General features: G+C 41.8%; 1 protein-coding gene across 4 annotated transcripts in view; it reads left to right on the forward strand.

Moving 5' to 3' along the window:
* MYLK (myosin light chain kinase) overlaps positions 1-20,493 on the forward strand; it is a 231,470-nt gene that overhangs the window by 151,570 nt on the left and 59,407 nt on the right. For 3 of the 4 annotated variants that reach the window (XM_048486332.1, XM_048486333.1, XM_048486331.1), the window contains exons 15-16: positions 6,987-7,067; positions 7,451-8,487. In XM_048486332.1, the coding sequence (XP_048342289.1) occupies positions 6,987-7,067; positions 7,451-8,487 (1,118 nt within the window). Of the gene's footprint in view, positions 1-6,594; positions 6,672-6,986; positions 7,068-7,450; positions 8,488-20,493 lie in introns of those variants that run through there. The other variant, XM_048486334.1, reaches the window with a different exon arrangement.

Consider the following 20,493-nt stretch of genomic DNA (forward strand, 5'->3'; position numbering starts at 1 on the left):
TAAGTAAATAAAATACAGTGAGATTATGCACAATGACAACTAACATTGACAGGGTTTGGTTTTTGGTTCAAATTTACTTTGATGTAAGCACTTACCAGCCATTCTTTTGATGGCCTCCTTATCAACTGGTGGTTTCTAATAGTTTTTACATGAATCTCTCTCTGTGTGTATGTGTTTTCCTTAGTTTCAAAACCAAAACCATCTGTATGAGCTGAGAGGTCAGACCAGGGAAAGACAGACCAGGGAAAGACAAACATTTAGGATAGGACCACATATGCTTAACTTTTTCCCATTTCATAATTTGTCAAAACAAAATCACTCTGGTGGAGATGCTTTTTCTTTTAATCCATAGCCCAAAATATATGGTGGCTGTTTTTTCCCCCCAGTGGGTAGAAAAAGCAGTGGTGGTTTCAAGAGAGGGAGTGAGGGCGAGGATGGAACAAAACAAATTTATGCCAGATAGGGGCGAAACAGTCCACAGCTTTTATTGAATACAGCCAAATGAGTGACGGAGCAGCACTGGCCTGCTGCATGATGAACACTGTCCCACACCTCCAGCCCACCTGCCCTGGGATCTCACATGAGCACAAGTCACTGCATGGTTCCCTTGCCACCTGGTGGTGAGAGCCATCCAGCAGGCCCTGAGCTAGGCATCCCCAATATCCCTTAAGAGAGTCCCCAAAATGAGGGAGGCTGGCACACAGGCACAACCTCCCGCCCCAAATGGATTCATCCCTAAGCTCAAACCATCAAGTAGAGCTGTCATAAATGCAGATAAACAATTGACTGATATTTTTCCTTTCATCCGTTAAACAATTGAGCAGAATGAAAAGGGAGGGTAGGTGGTAGAGCTTAATATGACTTGGCGGGAGGGGGGGGTAAGTGATGCAGAAGCCTGGCCAAATGGGAAGGGGGACGGTTCTACCACACAATGCAGTTCCAGGCTGCCTGGAACTTCTGCCTCCCTTTGAACTTCCTCCTAAAGAAGCAGCCTGGCCTGCTGGCCTGTGCAAGGACCCCATCCTGCCCTGACTCCATGGTTCCATCTTGGAGCCAGCAGGGCAACCCTCAGTTAAGTCTGGGGCCATTGCTGTTGGGATGATGGTTTTACTTTGAAAAAACAATTTGGAGAGGAGAGTATCAAGCAGACACTCCCCCACCTTCTCTCTGGTTTTTCAGCCAGCACAGAGGCTCATTTAAGGTATGATGAGAAAAACAAAATTGCAGCAAAATGTAAGTTCTAATCCAACCTTTATGGTAAAACTAGTAGCCAGAAAAGCCTTTCTTTATATTCATGACTTGTCATAATAAATGAAGACAATTCACTTCTTGATAAATCATTTGACCAATTTTAAATTATAGCTCCTACTCTGGTTCCCCCACCCTATTTTGTTCTTATTATTCTGCCACGTGCACAGCCATCCCTACTCCTTAAAACAGCTACTTTTAGTACCAAGCATTTAGGGTCTTACAGAGCACACTTGTCTACCTGTGTGTTCACTCATCATTTTTGTAGGATTTGAATTTACATCTTTAAAGGATTCTCTTGAAACACTGTGTCAACTGTAGTGCTTTTGAATAGTTAAAAACATCTTCAGATTTCTTCCTCCAGGGCTGATCAAATACAAAATTATAGTCCCTGGTATGGTCTTAATAAACATAGTTATACAACTGCATACTGATAATATCGTTACACAGTGTTTACTGAACTTGTATGCATTGCCTTATATGGTTAATATTTTGGGCTTTATTAAATTTTGTTTAATCTAAATAACTTTTTTTGGCCTGAGAACACTTTAAAAATAAATGATAGCCTATGCTACCTTTTTCGTCTTGTTCGTACAATTAAAAAATAGTTTCCTGGGCAGCCTGATGCATTCTAGTGGAAAGTAAGTTCCACTGTATTTGTTGGGTTTTAGTCACAGGTAAGTATGCACAGTATTCCAGTCATCCTACATTTTACTGCCACCATTTTACTACCCATAGTTCTGTCTACTTTGGATGTAAGCTATTTTTTTCTTTGTTGCACATTTCTTACATATTCAGAAAGTGTGTGTCAAAATAGAATTTACCATGGCTGATAGAGAAATTAAGCATCTGTTAAGTTTGCAAGGAGTTGGGCCCAGGGCTTTGTTTACTAAACCATAGTTTATAAGGTTTGGTTGAGTAAACTTTGGTTTAGTATGACATCTAAATTCTGGCCAACACATTGACTTTGTATTGTCGAAGGCTTCCACGGCCGGATTCAACTGGTTGTGGTGGGTTTTCCGGGCTTTGTGGCCTTGTGATACACCTCTGTAATACACCTTTGAAGATGCCAGCCACAGATTCAGGCAAAACGTTAGGAACACACACTGACTTTGGTTAGTAAGGGGGCCACAAATTAGGATTCTTAGCCAGAGCTGTATCCTGATCAATTATTTAATCTGAATTCAGGAATTCTGGGTTAATCACAGCTGTGTGCTAGCACTGTACCAAGCACAGTTGTAATTACAGAGCAGCAAAAACACGTTACCTTTCTCGCTTCTCTGGCTACGATTTGCCCTCATTAGCAGCAGATTAACTGGAATTTCCAGCAGATTGGCTATTTGGTTGCCTACTGCATTAACTGTGGTTAGTTTGTTAAAACAGTGATTTAAACTAAGCATAGTTAATTATGTTGCCTGAATCCACCGTAGGTTTGGATTTTGGACTTCGTTAAGACTTGGACTAGTTTTGGTTTCAACGTATGTTTACTGATATTGAAGTCCAACCAAGAAAAGGTGATCCTTGTAGGTGATCGTAAGGAGTGACCCAGCAGTCTGAATTGGTTCACCTCAGTAATGATTCTGGAAAACCAATTGCTAATGAAAGGAAAAATATCAGTAGCTGATTTGACTCCAGTTGCTTGACAGATCACCAAACTTAGCTGTAATGTCTAGAGACTGCAAATTATGGGGAGCATGAGCCTGCTCTAGCAATAGTGTCCCTGCCTTGCAGAATTTCTCTCCCTTTTAAGCATGTGTTACTTGAATTTCCATATTTTTAAAATGCTCCCCAACTTCTTTTCTCGGAACTGATCTGCAACCAGTTGCTTTAGCTTCGTATCTGCTTAAAGTCATTTGCATGCCTTTTTCACATTAAAAATAATTGGCAGATTTAAGACATTAAACATTCATTGACTGGTTGTGTCAACAAAATAAATGCCATGCTTGAATAGAAATATATCAGCAACTGCTGTAAAAACACTGTTGCATTTGGCGCAATATAGCATCAGTGTAAAATGTGTAAACTACCTGCCCGGGAGCTTTTAGGCCTCTGTTGGAAGAAAAAGCATATCATAGTGACATGTATCCTACTTTAAGATGGAGGAACCTTCTCCGTTCTAAAAAGCCTTCTTTCAATTTATGTTACTCTTCCATTGGAGGAAAAACTACTTAAGCTAAAGGAAAGCTCCTTTTGCTGGAGCAGGCTTCAGACTTTGCTCAGTGGAATTGTAGGGTACAGGCTGCAGTGATCATACAACTGGGAAGTGGATAATGAACGCGACGACAGGATCTTTGTTGTTCTGTGTGTTGCAATACTTTCTTGGTGTGGACTGAGTCTGCAGTTTGGGAATAGAAAGCTCTGAGATGTATGAAGCTGATGCATGATGACATTTATTGCACTGGAGGATGAGGATGTGGAACAGATTTGATTGTAACCATGGAGGGGTCCCCAACCTTTTTGAGGCTTTGGGCACATTTGGAAGACTGAGACAGTGTGGTGGGCACAGCACAAAATGGCCATCACAGGAGGTACAGCAAGCCATAGTATGGCTGCTGCAGCTTTCTTTCATCATAGGGTGAATATCCTTGTGCTGTGGTGGCAGCTGCTACCAAAGCTATATTTTGAAAAAGCTACACAACCAGCAGCCTCACTCGGCAACAGCCCCTGGTCTTACTTTCTAAAAGTGCTTGGCAGGCATCAGTGCATCCACAGACATCACACTAGGGATCCCTGCTGTAGCTGATAGATTGTGTTGTGCTCAAGGCAGTAATTGGTAGCATGGTAGACATGTGTGATGTTTATTTGTTTTAAATAAGGTTCTGTTGATGAGTCCATCATGTAGTTGTCTTGTGGTGTCCAGAAAATTGACATGTGTGAGTTGTCTAGGCTCAGGGCCAAACTACAAGTCACAATTTGTAACATGTATTGTCTGTGTTCCCCTGACATCTCATGGACAGTGTCAGGTTGGAAATCCAGACTCTCTGTATGTTGCAAATCGTGAGGTGTATTTGGCTTCAGGATAAGGGTGGGATATGTTTTAGTTGTGCTGGAGCTGTATAAGCACTTACTTCATATGAAAATGCATTGATAAGTTTCAAATGGAGGAAAGGTGTTTGGGGGCAGAAGCTGAGGAAGTGCTGTTTCTAATCACCTGTATGCTCATATTATGGAGCGTCACAGTACAATGGCTGTACCATTAACCCAAAGACTGGTGGCAAATTGGAGTGTTGTGTTATCAGGAGTAAGGACTGTAGTCCTTGTATTTGTAGGAGATGATGGTGTATAGATAAAAGCCACATTGACCAGTCTTGTGTTTTCTTGAAGATTGTCAATGAGTTATAGTGTCCTCAGGAACTCAGTAGTATTTCACAAATAAGTGGGATGTTGGTAGTATAGAGACCAAAGATAGAACCAGAAACTTCTACCATGATTCTACCATAATACTTCAAACATTGGGATATCACAGATTGCCAGGTTTGTGTGTTTTAGACAACCTGCCTGCTCCATGAAATACATTTGGTTTCTGATCAAATCTCCTGCACCATATCTGTGTAAGTTTGTTCCTCTATATATATAGGAAGTGCATTCATCAGTTAGATTGTCTAATTTGTTATGGTGTTTTTCAGTAGGGTCTGAGGATAGTGTCCTGTCAAATGCGTTATTGGAGAGCTGTTTCTCAGTCTGGTGCAAGTAGTCAAACTTGTTCAGGGCCACAACACTTCTTCCTTTGCTTATAATGTGATTGTGATTGTTTTAAGGCTGTTTGCTACACCCAGGAATGGACTAGCTATTAACTTTCCAAGAATGCATTGGAGGAAAAATTGGATATAAATATAATATGTAAACTAAACTGAGATTCAGAGGGCTGCTCTTCAGTGTCATGACAATTAATGTAGATCTGTATATCCAGTGGTTTGGTTATCCAAGTCAAATGTCCTACCTGTTTAATTTGTGAACATAAGAAAGAGCCTGCTGGATCAGACCAGAGTCCATCTAGACCAGCACTCTGCTACTCGCAGTGGCCCACCAAATGCCTTTGGGAACGCACATGCAGGATGTGAAAGCAATGGCCTTCTGCTGCTTCTGCTCCCGATCACCTGGTGTGCTAAGGCATTTGCAATCTCAGATCAAGGAGGATCAAGATTGGTAGCCTCCATAAATCTGTCCAAGTCCCTTTTAAAGCTATCAGGGTTAGTGGCCATCACCACCTCCTATGGCAGCATATTCCAAACCACAATCACGCGTTGTGTGAAGAAATGTTTCCTTTTATTAGTCCTAATTCTTCCCCCCAGCATTTTCAATGTATGCCCCCTGATTTTAGTATTGTGAATTGTATTCGAATATGATCTCTGCCATGGTGGCTTGGAAGAAAATATGGGTTCAGCAGGATCTCCGAAGTTAAATCATATATTGGGGGGCGGGGGTGTTAAAAAGAGATTTATGCTCTAACTTTGAATCCAGAATTCTTGGGGTGGCTTACATTTTAAAAAATCAAACTGGTTAAAATAGAGTTTCTGTTCTCTCTGGCACACCATATTAGTTGCTGCAGTCTTACTCTAATCCATTGCATAGGCTGAGCATAAAGCATTATGGTTCAGTTCAAGGATAAAATTAAATGACCTTCTGGTTTCTTTTCGTTCTGTATTTCTGATTTCATGATGAATTGAAATAGTCATTTTTTTAAAAAAAAAAGTGGAATAGGGCTGATTAGAAAAGAATATCTCAGGAGGTTCACATGCTCCTATTTCCACAGCCAGTGTCCAAAGAATGTTTCCAGAGATATACATCTTCCAACACTAAAAAAGAAATCCTTCTAGTCATGAGGCTGAGCTTAAACCAGGAAACCCTGGAAAATCCATCCTCTGATAGAATATCCTCCACCCTAAACTGTTGGCAAAGGGTCAATCCACTTTTTGAAATGAAGAACTCCTTAGAATGTGGTAGCAATATTTACAGAAGTGCCCAAAGCCATGAAATCTGGCTCTGTGTGTGTTTCTGTTTGCCATCTCTGAAGGAGGATAAACCATTTGAAAATGCATCTGCTATGAAGAATAACGGGAGGAAGAGGGGAAAGTATTTTAATTACTTCTTTTAATGGAAGTCATTTCCAAAAAGGCATCTCTGGCATTCTTCTGCAAAAGGAAGAATAAGTGCTCAGCACCATATATGGTGACACTTTTATGTATTTTTTTAATATAAACAAGTACAGGCTGAAACAATCCATGAGGATTGATTGTGCTGTTTGGCAGGCAATGGAAAGGGGGGCAGGGAAGGGGAAAAGAGACCCTGCTTTTAATATCTCAGCATTAGGAAAGTTAAAAGCCTGGACTTCTATAAACAAACACTGGGACAGCACTGGAAAGGTTTTAAACACTGGAAGACAGGGTTTTTTCTTCTCTCTGCTGGGATTTTCAGATTCTTAGGTTTGTTTTTCTTCAGCTTTCTTATTTTGGGAGGACTTTTCTTTCGTTTTAACTGGAAGTATGTTAGCAATGTTTGTGTAGTTTTCACAGGTTATATGAATTACACAAAAACAAGGAGAAAATCTTTGCAGGGGGGATTTTTTTCCTCTTTTGTCAATGATAAGCAAAGCATTTATCTTCTGTGACTCAGTGCTAGAACATGTAGTTGAGTGTGTGTGAGAGAGTGTGAGATAGATCCTTTTTCATTGCTGTTTGTTCAGTTTCCAGTGACTGACAGACACACAAAATACAGATAATTTTGTGTAACTTTTTCAGAAATCAAGTTGGAGAATGCAGCTGCCAGGTGTCTTTGATGCTAAGAGAAACTACAGTTGCCAGAGGAGAAATATTCAGAGAGTAAGTACAGTTCCCAGGGACTTACATGGGTGGGTGCTATTTTTTGCTCAGCTAATTTTCTTCCCTTCTAGACCCAGGTTGGCTTCAGTTCAGTCTAATCCCCAAATGTGATCCAACAAATTGTTTTTATCATACAGCTGAAGCATAGAGTACCAAGCCAGTGTAGAAAAGAGCTTTTTTTTTTTTGGTACCCTTATATGGCTCCTGAAGTCATCACTGATGCAATAAACTAATGGAGCATGCTCTTCCAATCAACCTTTCCTTCTATAAACATATTTTATTCTGGCTCTGAAGTGGTTCCTGGATATTTTAAACCAGCTCTGTGCTTGCTGTCTTTCCTACCCCCACCCCCCACCTTACACCCAACCCTTCTCTGCTTGCAGTGGAAGGCAGACGGAGCGAAGAGATGCTAGTGATCATGATACACTAACATTCAGAAGCACTGGTGGCTTCAAAAGGAGTACTGGTGAAGCTCAGCAAGTTGAGGAAGAGCAGGAGGACATCCGAGGGGTTCTCAAAAGGCGAGTGGAAACTCGAGAGAGCACAGAGGAAAAACTTAGGCAACAGGAGGTCGAACAGGTTGATTTCCGTGACATTTTGGGGAAGAGAGTCAGCACTAAAAGCTTTTCTGAGGAGGAACTGAAGGACATTCCAGCTGAACAGATGGACTTCCGTGCTAACCTGCAGCGGCAGGTCAAACCCAAGGCCTTGTCAGAGGAGGAAAGGAAAGTCCACAGTCCTCAGCAGGTGGACTTCCGTGCCGTGCTGGCTAAGAAGGGCACACCCAAACCACCTGTGACAGAAAAGGTGCTGGCTTCTAAACCAGCTGCTCCAGATTTCAGATCTGTTCTTGGTACGAAGAAAAAAACACCAACTGAAAATGGTGGTCCCAGTGCCCAAGCCCAGAATACCAACTCCAGCATGGAAGTGGAGAGACCCGACCACAAGCCCAAAGTACCAGATTCCAGTGCCAGTGCTAAGCCATTGCCAGTATCCAAGACACTGGATGACAACAGCACAACCACCAAAACACAGAATTCCAGCACGACTTCAGAAACTAAGAATGCTAACTCAAAATCCAAAATGCAGAACTCTAGCACCAACTCTGCAGCCCAGACTGTGAATACCAGTTCTGAAGAGCTGAATTCCAAACCAGTGGAGAAAAAGGATAATGATATAAACTGTGAAGATTGCCCAGTAGTAGATGGAGGAATAATTGAAGAAAAGGTAGAGGATAACAACGGAGAGCCTAAAAGAACATCACCATCGTTTACAGAAAAACTCAAGGACATCCATGTAACAGAGGGTGAAAAGTTGGTCTTGCAGTGTCAGGTTTCTTCAGATCCACTTGCTGCTGTCACCTGGACTCTGGATGGAAAAGTCATCAAATCATCAAAATTCATCGTCCTCTCCCAAGAAGGTAAAGTGATGAAACAGCAGGTCAGCTTCATGGCAAACTGCTGTTTGTATCCTACTTCTTTATTTCATTTTTAATTCTGTTTACATTCATATTTTAGTAGGATCCCTGTAATTTCCAATTCTGCCTTCTATTGCAATTCAGGAAGCAAAGAACAGTATTATTGAGCGTTATTTCTGAAGGTTTGCTTATCACAGATGTATGTTTTAGTAAGTATGCATCATGTTAGGTTCTTGTTAAATTTCGCTTTGTCTGCTGTTTGAAAAAATCTGAAAACCAGGATGTATATCAAGCGAGGATTCAATCTAGTCAGTAATGAATAATGTTAGTGTAGGTGTAATTTTTAGTGCCCACAAAAGTATAAGTCCCACCTAAATAAAAATTTAGAATACCTCTTGCTGAGTCTTCAAAAATGTGAGCAGAGAAAGAAACCAGACTGAGTGGAAACAGTGGAATGTAAAGTGTTAGGAAAATGTATTAGAATTCTAGCCAGGTAAAGAATCCTCTTTATTCACTTTAGTAACATAATACCTGGTATGTTCCACTCAGATGTTTTAATTTCTATCAACAGCAGCATTTCAAGTTGTCCGTGTGGCCTTTAATCACAACTGGCAAATTACTTCCTCATACACTGCCAATGTGTTAGAATTCACACTGTGCCTTTTGAAAGAACACTCGGCACTGAGCTCATAGAATCAGCGATAGCCAGAAGGCAATGTAGTACCACTTTGTACACAGAAGTAACACTCCCTGTATCCAATGTTTCTATCAGTTTAATTTATGCAGATAAGTTGTGCCAAATTCAGTGAGGGAGGAAAAATAGTGCCAGATATGTCTGGGATGCATGGATTAGATTTGACAAATCAGAGCACCTTTGGTTATTGTCATGCTATATGTTACTAGAAAAAAACATTTTAAAATTAATATAAACAAGTAGTCTCAGTTTAGCCTGGATTAATCAGAACATAGTCTTGAAATTCTTGGGATACCATGATTCAGTTTTGGGTCAGGCTTGAAAGTATTATGCACATTTAAAACAATAACAATTTACATTTCTGAAAATATACTGTATATTTCTCACTATAGCAAATCTGTACAGAGAAGTGGGGAAGAGCTTCCAGGCCAGAGAGACAGAGCTGGCCCCAGCTTTTTCTTTCAAGAAATGTACTGCTTTTTTGTTTTAATGTTTAATTGTTTCCCCAATTGCTCTGCCTAGGCTTTATTGAACCAAATGGTGAGTAAAATGGTAACAAAATGGTCACTAGAACTGGATATCGACTAATGTTTCCATTGGTACAAGGATTTCTGCTCAGAGAGTTATGTCAGCTGCATTGTTGGTTGGTTGCCAGTTACCAAAGAGTTCACTTTTCTTTGAATGAACAACCAGCTTATTCTTGTGATGGTTGTTGGTCTTTGTGTCACAATTCTTTAAATGTTCTGTGCTTTTACTCTATATTTATATTGGGTTAGGAGCCGCGTGGCGTAGTGGTTAAGTGCTTGCACTGCCACTCACATGGCCAGGAGTTCGAGCCTCCTGTGGGTCAGATATCCTGGCAGCTGGCTCATGGTCAACTCAGCCATCCATCCATTCCTTGGTTGGTAAATGAGTACCTAGCACATATCTAGGGGGTAAAGAATAGCTGGGGAAAGCAATGGCAAACTACCCCACAAAAACAGCTTGCCTATGAAATCACTGCTCGCAGTGGTACCCCATGGTCAGACATGACTTTACCTTTATATTGGGTTAGATCCTGTCTAAATTATGAGCATGGAAGCATGTCTTCCTTCTCTCAAAGCAGTTCCAAATGTTCCCTAAAATGCTGGCCCTGGAGGACAGCCCCCACCCCGGAAGCAACATATTAGCGGAAGTGAGGATCTGCTGCAGGAGGGGTAGAATTGTACAGCCTCTTGTATGGATCTTTTCCACAGGATCCAACCCATCATATGTATCTCACCTTTCCAAAACATATATTTTTTAAAGATACCTTATGTTAAAATTTTAATGAAAATGAAAGCAGTGGATTGGATCTAGGAAGCAGCATTTCAGGGAGATCAGTGGACTACAGCAGGATGTGGGGAGGAAGGAGCATTCTGTTTCACTGACACAAGTGCCCAGAACATCAAATAACAAAAGTGCAGGTGATAAACATGCCATAAAGGACAGAAATAGAAATAACAACTTAAAAGCTTATACAATAAAACCATTATAAGCTGGCATCTAAAGTTCAAGAAAGGAAGTATCAAGTGAACTTCTTTAGTGATGTCACATGACAACAGAGCTATACCAAAAAGGTCCTATCTTGCTTCCTAATTCTTTTAAGGAGAGGACTTGGAGAAAAGGCTCTGAAGAGGACCTTAATTTTGAGTGAGTAAGAATAGGCAACTTACAAGGGCAATATCCTCTCCCTGTTTATATGTCCTCTGCTCTGTCTCATCTCTGCTTCCTCAGTATCTTCCTGCTCCCAGTCACCATCCTCCTAATCTTTCTTCTTTCTCATTTCCCCATGCAGCTCACAACCTGGTATTTCCTCTCATTCACTGCTTATCCTTCCTACTCCCTCTCCTTTTGCAGCCCCCATAGTTCCTTTTCCCCCTGCCATCGTTTTCCCACTCAACTTCTCCTCTAGTCACCTCATTATATTGGTGGGCACCATTTTGGGTTGTTATAGTCCCACTCTTTGTGTGGTGGGTGAAGCCAAAAGAATGACTGGTTCCAAGTCACCCAGTAAGTCCAGTTTCCTTCCTATTACGTCTGCATGTGCCAAGATGGTATATTGGTCAGACCAAGATTCTGGACCTCACTTAGCCATGAAGCTCACTGGATCACCAGTGACTCTTTCTTGGCCTCACCTGCCTCAGTGTGTTGTCATATACCATCCTGAGCTCCTTGAAGGAAGGGATAAAATTTTCTTTCCTTTTAATTTTATTTTTGATCTTTGTAACCCACATTTCTGCCAGGGCCCTTAAGGCAGCCAATAGTTAAAAGTCATTAAACGTAACTTTAAGCATAATATATATAGCAATAGCAAATTAAAACAAATGGAAAGGAGGCTCAATAAGGGAATGGCAAACAAAACAAAAGTTATCAACTGCTGGTGGGGTGACAATGATGGGGGGTGGGGGATGACAACAGAGGAATCTCTCTGTGGATGCAATTCCACAGTTTGGGTGCCATGATCAAGAAGGCCCTTTCTCTGGTTGCTACCCTTCTCACCTCACATAATAAGGGTATTTGGAGTAGATGACCATAACAGACTTTATGACCCACTTAAGTCAGCATTTTCACAGTAACATTTTGTGCCAGTTGCAGTTTCCAAGAGTTCCAATGTTACTGAGGCACACACCATGAGGACAGGATCTTTTTTGCCCAGGAAATACTGCAAATGGCTCACCGCTGAAAGTGGTGGAAGGTGCTCCTGGTTACTACTGCCATCTTCTTATTAAGCAGGAGGCCAAGGTCCAGCTGCTTCCCTAGGCTACAAACTTGCTCCTTTGTGTTCCCATTGGGGAGAAATGTGGGGGATAAATAAAATTTAGGGGAGTGCCACCCCATCCAGAACAGGCGACACCTCAGTTCCTAGGTCAGACTTCCAGCTACCAGTAGCACAGAGGCAAAGCTACCAGGGGGCCAGGGGGTGCATGTGGCACTGGGCGCGTGCCTGGGGGAGAAGGAAAATCCCCCCGTGCCCCCACACACACTTACCTTCCTGAAACAGTGCAGGCTGGAGAAGTGGCCTGTTCCCTTCAGGCTGAAAACGGCCTGGTGGAAACTACACTTCTCAGGAGACCTTGCGAGCCCCAGGGTCTCATGGGAAGTGTAGTTCCCACCAGGCCGTTTTCAGCCTGAAGGGAACAGGCCACTTCTCCAGCCTGCACTAAGGTAAGGGGGGGCAGGGGAAGGCAGGGTGCCGTGGAGGTGGGAGGCGGAAAACACAGAGTGCGCACCGGGCGCACTCTGGCCCAGCTCTGCCTCTGCAGTGGCAGCTCCATCTTGCTGGGATTAAGCTTTAGTTCATTGGCCATCACCCACCTCAGAAATACATTAAATAATACTGTTTGGGGAGGGACTGGCTAGTTTCCAATATTTTTCTGCAAACTTTGGATTTCTTTCAGGTTTGCATATACCTTAGCCCTATGTTCTCTGAGTGGTGGTGGTATTTGGATAGCACAGTGGGGAATCTTACTTGATTGTTAGATATCTAAGTGAAATGTGCTGTTATGGACTCTGCACAGAAATAAACTAAAAGACGGTGGAGAGACTGTAACGTCAGCAAGGTATGTTGTAAATGGCTATTCCAAGTTGGCGATGCTGCTGCCATGTTGAACCAGTTGAAAGTTCCAAGCAGTCTTCAAAGGAAACCCCATGTTAAGTGCTTTGTTATAAGTGAGTGGGTGAGCAGAGCAAGCCTGTCTGTGTCCATGAGGCATCATAGCTAGCACACCAGCTTAAATTTTTGAAAAACCTACATGCCCCTGAGGAACTCTGATATCTAAAGTGAGAACTGGTTCTAACTTTTTTATAATTGAAAGTTTCTTTAGCTAGAACGTGTGTATGGCCAGTTCAGTTTTTCTGTATTAATACTTTTTTTCTTAGTCCTAGTTTGTCCTGAACTAGTAAACCTGTGTCTGGATTGTACCATCACAGACTGCAGATACAGTCCGTCATAAGTGATGTTGCACTAGGCAACAAAATCCCAAGCACACAGAAAATAAGGTGTTGGAGAGAAAGTTTTTGTGGTACCTTCAGCTCCATTCTGAGCTAGTAAAAGGCCAAGCCAAGTTTACTGTCTCAGAACTAGGTATCTGACTTGAATCTGCAACAATTTCTCTCAATCCAGTGCAGCCTTGAAGTGTTATGTAACACATCAGTATCAGTGATGCTGCTCCATAGACACTCATGCAGTTGTTTTCATTTGTACTGAAGACTGCATTGCTTGATAAAGCATCCAATGCATGGAGCAGATTACATGATTGTGAGGTGGGTCTGAGGTTGAATGCAAGAGAATAGAGCAGGGGTAGGGAACCTGCGGCTCGAGAGCCGCATGCGGCTCTTCTGCCCTTGCACTGCGGCTCCACGAGCCGAGCCACCGGCTTCATCCTTGCCCGGCCTGCAGGCAGCAGGGCGGGCGCACCAATTGCCCGCAGCCGGCTGGGCAGCGCCGCGGGTTTTCACTCTCGCCCGCCTTGTTCGAGCGGGCCGGGTGCTTTCCCGGCGGCCGGCAAGGCCGAGCTGCTGGCCCCATCCTTGCCCGCCCTGCAGGCAGCAGGGTGGGTGCATCCATGCGCTTCTCAGAATGAGTGGAGTAAAAGGTTAAAAAACCCCAATATATACAGTGTTATCTTTATTTTAAATGTCAAAAATTATTTGTGGCTCCAAGTGTTTTCTTTTCCCGTGGAAAACGGGTCCAAATGGCTCTTTGAGTGTTAAAGGTTCCCTACCCCTGGAATAGAGGAATTGTTATTAATGGCTACATTATGCATTTTCTGAGTTGTCGTTCATAATATAAGGAGCACCGTGGCACAGAGTGGTAAGCTGAAGTACTGCAGTCAATGCTCTGCTCACAACTGCAGTCAATGCTCTGCTCACAACTTCAGTCTGATTCCGATGGAGGTCGGTTTCAGTTAACCAGCTCAAAGGTTGACTCAGCCTTCCATCCTTCCTAGCTCAGTAAAATGGGTATTCATTTGTCTTCAGTACAAATGAAAACAACTGCCCGCAAAAATACGTTCTCTGTAGTGGCTTCTGCCTTGTGGAATGGCCTGCCTGGGAAGGGAGGGATCAAGAAGGCCCTCTCAGTTCCATTATTTCGCAAAATTTGTGAAACAGAAATGTTCTTGAAGCCACTTTTGTAAAGTGATTATAACTGTAGTATAATGGAATTGCTTGGGAGGTTGTTTTTATAAGGGCTCTTGGTTATTGAAATGTTTATTACATGTATCATCTTGGATTTACTGCTTCTTCTACCTTAATACTTTATGCTTTCCGGTACATCTTGTCTCAGACAGGGTTTTTCTGTTTGATTTTTTGTAACTTTTGTATTACTGGTCCTATTGCATTGTTCTTTGTATATCTTAATGCTGTCTGGTGAACTGTCTTCTATATTTTACAGTCCAACGAGTTTCAGAGAGAAATCTAGGCTATAAATAAAGAAAATAAACATAAAGATTCAGGATGATTGAATGTAAACATTCTTTATCTACCTTGTGGCCCACAACTTCAATTTCACATCTCATAAAGTTGGCAATAACTTACCTACAAAAACTTGTGCCCTTTCAATAAATAATTTTTGTCCTCTCTGTGCTATACTTCTGTTTTTATATATCTTGGGTTTTTTCCCATTTCTTTTAAACATAAACTTAAGGTGGCTGTCCTGGTGTGATTGTTATAAACAATCTGTTGTAATTAGTCATTGTTACATGTATTGGTGGATGGGACATCCTATTTTATTTTGATGGACATCTAACTTTTAAAAAACTATCTGATTATAATTGTTAAGATAATAATTGTGGCTATGTAGTTGGTATTTTAAGTTCTTTGTGGTCAGGAGGACAGAAACTGAATATTTCTGACCTCAAAGAGAAGGAAAGATGTTATATGTATTAGCTACCCCTGAAACCGGTTTTTGCCAGTCCCTTTGTTTAAACTGATTCTTTTGAGCTGAGCCTTGAAAAATAATTTCACTGTTGAGTATCAGTATATCCTTCTTAGTGAAAACAGAAGCAAGAAACCAGCTCTCCATCATTCTGGAGTATTTTGCTTCTGTCTTGTTGATCTGGCATGATTCCTATTTGATTTGTTCTGGTATTCCTTTTGTATGTCATTGTTCAACACTTTTTATCTGTTCTTATTGTGTTCTTACATGGCACTTCATTTCCTCCATGTATCATAAGTCTCTTTTAAAATACTATCTTGCATTTAGCTGCATCTTTTATATGTCGTTTAGATTATTGTCATTCACTGTGAAAGTGGAAGTAAGAATAGGTTCCCCGCCAAGTTTGCCTGTGGACAGCAGATCTTTGACCTGTGATGTCCTTTGTGCCATGAGAAAGAGCTTTATTTCAGTAACAGCTAAGTGGTCTGCAACCTGCGGCTCTCCAGATGTTCATGGACTACAAATCCCATCAGCCCCTGCCAGCATGGCCAATTGCCATGCTGACAGGGGCTGATGGGATTTGTAGTCCATGAACATCTGGAGAGCCGCAGGTTACAGACCCCTAATCCCTCTAGACAGCTGCTTTTCAATAACCAGAAGTGCCAATCCTGTTGCAGATTTTTGGTTTAGATGCACATTTGAATTTTGGGATCATGTGGTAGAAGAGTTAGAAAAGGCTGTGGCCAACAAAAGTCATCCAGAATTAATGACAGGCTGTTTGGATCGATTAAGTCTCCCCAGTGTCTTCAAGCAGAATCATTTTGACCAGGACGGGCAGGAACAGTGATGATGATGATGATCTTCTAATGATCAAAGATTCCTTACATCATCTGCTTATATATTCATTCTTACGTATGTATATGGAGAGAGTAAAATGTCACATGTGAGATAACACTGGCTTTTAAGTAATACAACAAAGGAATTAGAATCCATAGCAACTGAAGCCCACCTCTGCTTTCTGCAAGCACTGTAACATTTCTGCTACCTTGAAAGCTAAACATTTTTAGCTTAAAAAGACAGAGATTACTTAAGGTCTGTTCATATAATCCAGTTCAGTGAGGGTTACCACAACTGTTCCTCTTTCTTCCTAGCTTGTCTCTCGTTGACATCGGTGAATGATCCATTATAGCAAATACTGAGTAAAAAGAACAGTACATTTGGAAGCTCAAGTTATCCATTTGAAACATAGCATCACAAAATTCATTGCAAAAGCCTCATCCCCAAAATCCTGTTTTTGTTGTCATATGTTTTCTTAAATCCATTCCATGGAATAAAGTCTAGCTGGCAACACAGAGGTTTCTAGTCGCTTGATTTTCTTACTAAGCAGGTTTGTCTCCTCATCTTCCAAGATGTTAGAAATAGATGGAAGGATAATGCCCTTGTTCTTCTGTATCTCACCAAGAGTACAAAAGTAGATGGGAGTATATCCCAATGAGGGACAGTTCTGGGAGCTCCTTCCCACATTGCTGTAGAAATTATATGAAACAAATGTAACCCTGTACTTTCTGGTAGGATACCAGTAGGGATGCAATCTGGTCAGTGGTGGGATCCAAAAAGTTTAGTAACAGGTTCCCATGGTGGTGGGATTCAAACTGTGGCGTATCGCCAATGGGACTGGGCGGGGCACGATGGGGGCGTGGCGGGGCATTCCAGGGGCGTGGCATTCCTGGGCGGGGCTGTGGCAAGGACGCAGCCGCTGCGCCGGTCCTTGGGTGGGAAATGAATGCACACAGGCACAGGCTGCCACCCACGCTGGTGCACCTCCTGCTAGACTGCTTCAAGTTCTGCACGCTACTGCTGAAAGGAGGGGCATAACTAAGGCAAAAATCACATGGCAAAATCACCAATTAGTAACCCCCTCTCAGCACACACAAATAATTAGTAACCTACTCTCGGGAACCTGTGAGAATCTGCTGGATCCCACCTCTGAATCTGGCAAACACAATGGAAAAAGGGCACAGGGAGGGAAGAAGAGCTCGTTTTTATAGCCCACTTTTCTCTACCTTTAAGGAGTCTCAAAGCAAATTATAATTCCCTTCCCTTCCCCACAACAGACACTTTGTGAAGTAAGCGGTGTTCAGAGAGAACTGTGACTAGCCCAAGGCCACCCACCAGACTTCATGTGAAGGAGGGGGAATCAACCCTGGTTCAGAATCTGCTGCTCTTAACAGTTACAACACTGTTAGAAGAAAATAAGTAAATTCAGTTCATTAACTTACATAACTGTTCCTTGACCAGGCCCAATCGAATAACCATTGCAGGAGAACGTTCTTGGAGAAAGCTGCTGTTACAGAAGCAGTTTGAGAGGGGAGAACCCAAATAACAGTTCATCCCAGGCGGGACTTTCTAGAGGGCCCCTCTGCCCCTTTTGTGCAGCCTGGTGGAGTGGCTGCTGAGGCAAGTAGTCCGAGACAAACCAAATGGCAGACAGGCCAGCAGAAGCTGCATCTGAAATGGATGTGTAGCTGTACTGCATGTCACAAAGTAGATATAGACACACTGAATTTTAATCTGTGAAACAATCGCATATGAAGAGGTAGTCAAGACAGTTAACCTAAAATTCTCCAATATTTGTTTTACTTCTGATGGTAGTTGGCTTTCAGATTGCAACACTTTTTTCAAAATTTGCAGTCTCTTAAAACTTCACAAGGTTCTGCTTCTCAGTTTTGTAGCTGGGAAACCTCTTTTTGCTGATCACAATAGGGAAGTAAAACAAAATACTTACCCTGTTTTTTATGATTTACATATTTGTTTCGAAGGTCATTGACTGTCTAGCTGGCAAAAAACAGATCTTTTAAAGTCTGTGCTATTTTGATTAAACCAAACATAAGCCCTAAACTCCAGGGAGAGTTTTTTGAAACGTTTAAACATAAACCTTCCCTTAAACTCTCTGAAAAAATGGATCCCAAAGTACAGCTAATATTTCTAAAATACAGCTAATGTTCCCAAAACGTTTTCAACCATAAATATATTGACCATGCCTCTGTGTCTGCTAACATATAAGCTGACTCAAGGCATTGCTGTTCTTCCTTCACAGAGATATGTAAACTTTACAGCATGCTATTAGTTAGCTGACAGTTATATAAACAGGCTGGGGGACAAGTCATAATATTTTGGGGCTTCCTTCTAGGATTTTGTTTTGTAAGGTGCCAACATTCAAAATTCTAACTGGGCTCACCATACAGAACTCTCTCAGAACTATGAGAAAACAACCTCATATCTGGAGGTCAGTGAGGGCTTTTGCAGGGGAAGTACCAAATGTTTCTTTAGAAGACATTTGACCTCCCAGAACAGGGAATGCAGCTTTTGCATACAGAATGCAAAATACATTTAGAAAGTTTGTTTTTAATCTCTTGCATCCAGTCAGATTGTTTTTGATGTTTGCACATTTATTTTTAAAAATTTAAAGTAATATTTGTGTTGCTGAAGACTGTGACTCCAAAGGTTTGAATACCTGAAGATAAAATACTGTCCCATCAGTTATTTTATTGTGTATGTATTGGTGCTTTTTGCAAATTGTGTTTTGTGCTTTTCATGTAACCCAGTGACTTAAAACTTGGTTTGTAATCCTGATTTAAAAAGCAAGAGCAAATCATAGATTGCTAGACTAAAAGGTATAGTTTGTGCCATAAAGGAGATACACAGGAGGTAGACATTTGGAAGAATGTGACACATAGAAGTACCGGGGATCTTTTAAAGCTACAAAATCAATTTGAAGTTCTTCCCCTTACTATTGATGATGAGGAACAGGCTCAGGAGCTCCAGAGTCAGTCCTCAAGAGACCATTTGCGTGACCTTGGAAGATTCAGCACATGGAATGGTCCCTGCCAATCCTCAGATGTATAGTGGTGGTAGGAGACTCCCTGCTGAGGGGAACAGAAACAGTGATTTGTAGGCCTGACAGGATGTCTTGAGAGGTGTGCTGTCTCCCTGGGGTGATAATCTATGATCCAATAGAGAAGCTGACAAGACCCATCAAGCCCACTGACATCCCTTCCTTTTAGTCCACATGGGAACCCATGACACTGCAAGATGTAGCTTTCAGGATATTACAAGAGATTATGAGGCTCTGGGTAGGTTTTTGAGAAATAAGTCATGCCAGACTAATTTTATCTCTTTTTTAAAATAAAGGGACAAGCTTGGTAGATGACGGGAATGCTGTGGATGTAGCAAACCTTGATTTCAGTTCCCCATGATATTCTTGCAAAAAAGTTAGTACTGGACTAAACAGTACTACTGTTAGGTGGATTTGTAATTGGTTGACCAATTGAACCCAAAGTTCTCACCAATGGTGCATCTTCATCCTGGAAATAAGTGTCTAGTAAGGTGCTGTAGGGTTTGGTCCTGGGCCCAGTGCTATTCAGTATTTTTTATAAATGACTTAGATAATGGAATAGAGGGAATGCTAATCAGATTTGCAGATGATACCACATTAGAAGGGCTGACTAATACCCAGAGGACTGGGTCAAAATTCAAAATGACCTGGACACTAGAGAGCTGGGTCAAAACTAACATAATGAATTTCAACAGAGATAAATGTAAGGTACTACTCTTTGGCAGAAAACATGAAATGCATGTCTGCCAAACATGCCCTCCAGAGCGACGCTGGATAGGAAGGTCAGTGGAGGTGATAGGAAAAGCAGCGGCATCCCGCCGGTGCGGTTCGCACCACGCAGGCGGGAAGACGCCACTTTGCAAAAGCAGCTTTAAAGTGGTGGCTTCACGCCACTCTGGGGCAGCCAGGACGGTGCTGCTGCGATGCCTCCTGTGCAAACAGCATTTCAGGAATGGCGTTTTTGCTGTCCCTAGGACACTGTATTCCACCCATGCGGAAAGGGCCTCAGTCACATAATGCCAAGCTGTAATTTGAGATGCTTTGCACCAGTATTTAGTATCTTCCTTTCCCCGCCCCTCCCCCATAGCATATGGAAAAAGGGATTTGTTTTTGAATATGGAGAAAGCAGAAAAGGACAGGTGAAATGCATGTTGGTGTATTTTTGTGGAATTCTGATGTGTTTTTAGAAAAATGCTACAAAGTTAGGGTTTAAAGAAACCCCCCAGCAAAGCTGTTCTTTTCAAATGTCTTCTATATTTTATGAAATGTTAGACAGTTTAATGGCCCTGTTTCACTGAGAACCATGGGTATCAATTTAGCAGTCTTCTTTTATATGTATTATAATTTTCAGGGTCAATACTATTGTCTGCAGTCAGAATACAATGTATTTTAAAATATTTTTAGAGAGTTTTTAAGCTGGTTGGTTGGCTGTGGTTTAATCAGAGGCAAGGAATATTCTGGCTACTCATGGGGAGCAGAGGCTATATCATACTACTTTCAGGTTTCTAAAAATCCCTATTG

This window comes from Sphaerodactylus townsendi, linkage group LG02 (assembly GCF_021028975.2).
Source record: "Sphaerodactylus townsendi isolate TG3544 linkage group LG02, MPM_Stown_v2.3, whole genome shotgun sequence".
In the NCBI taxonomy this organism is placed as follows: Eukaryota; Metazoa; Chordata; class Lepidosauria; order Squamata; family Sphaerodactylidae; genus Sphaerodactylus; species Sphaerodactylus townsendi.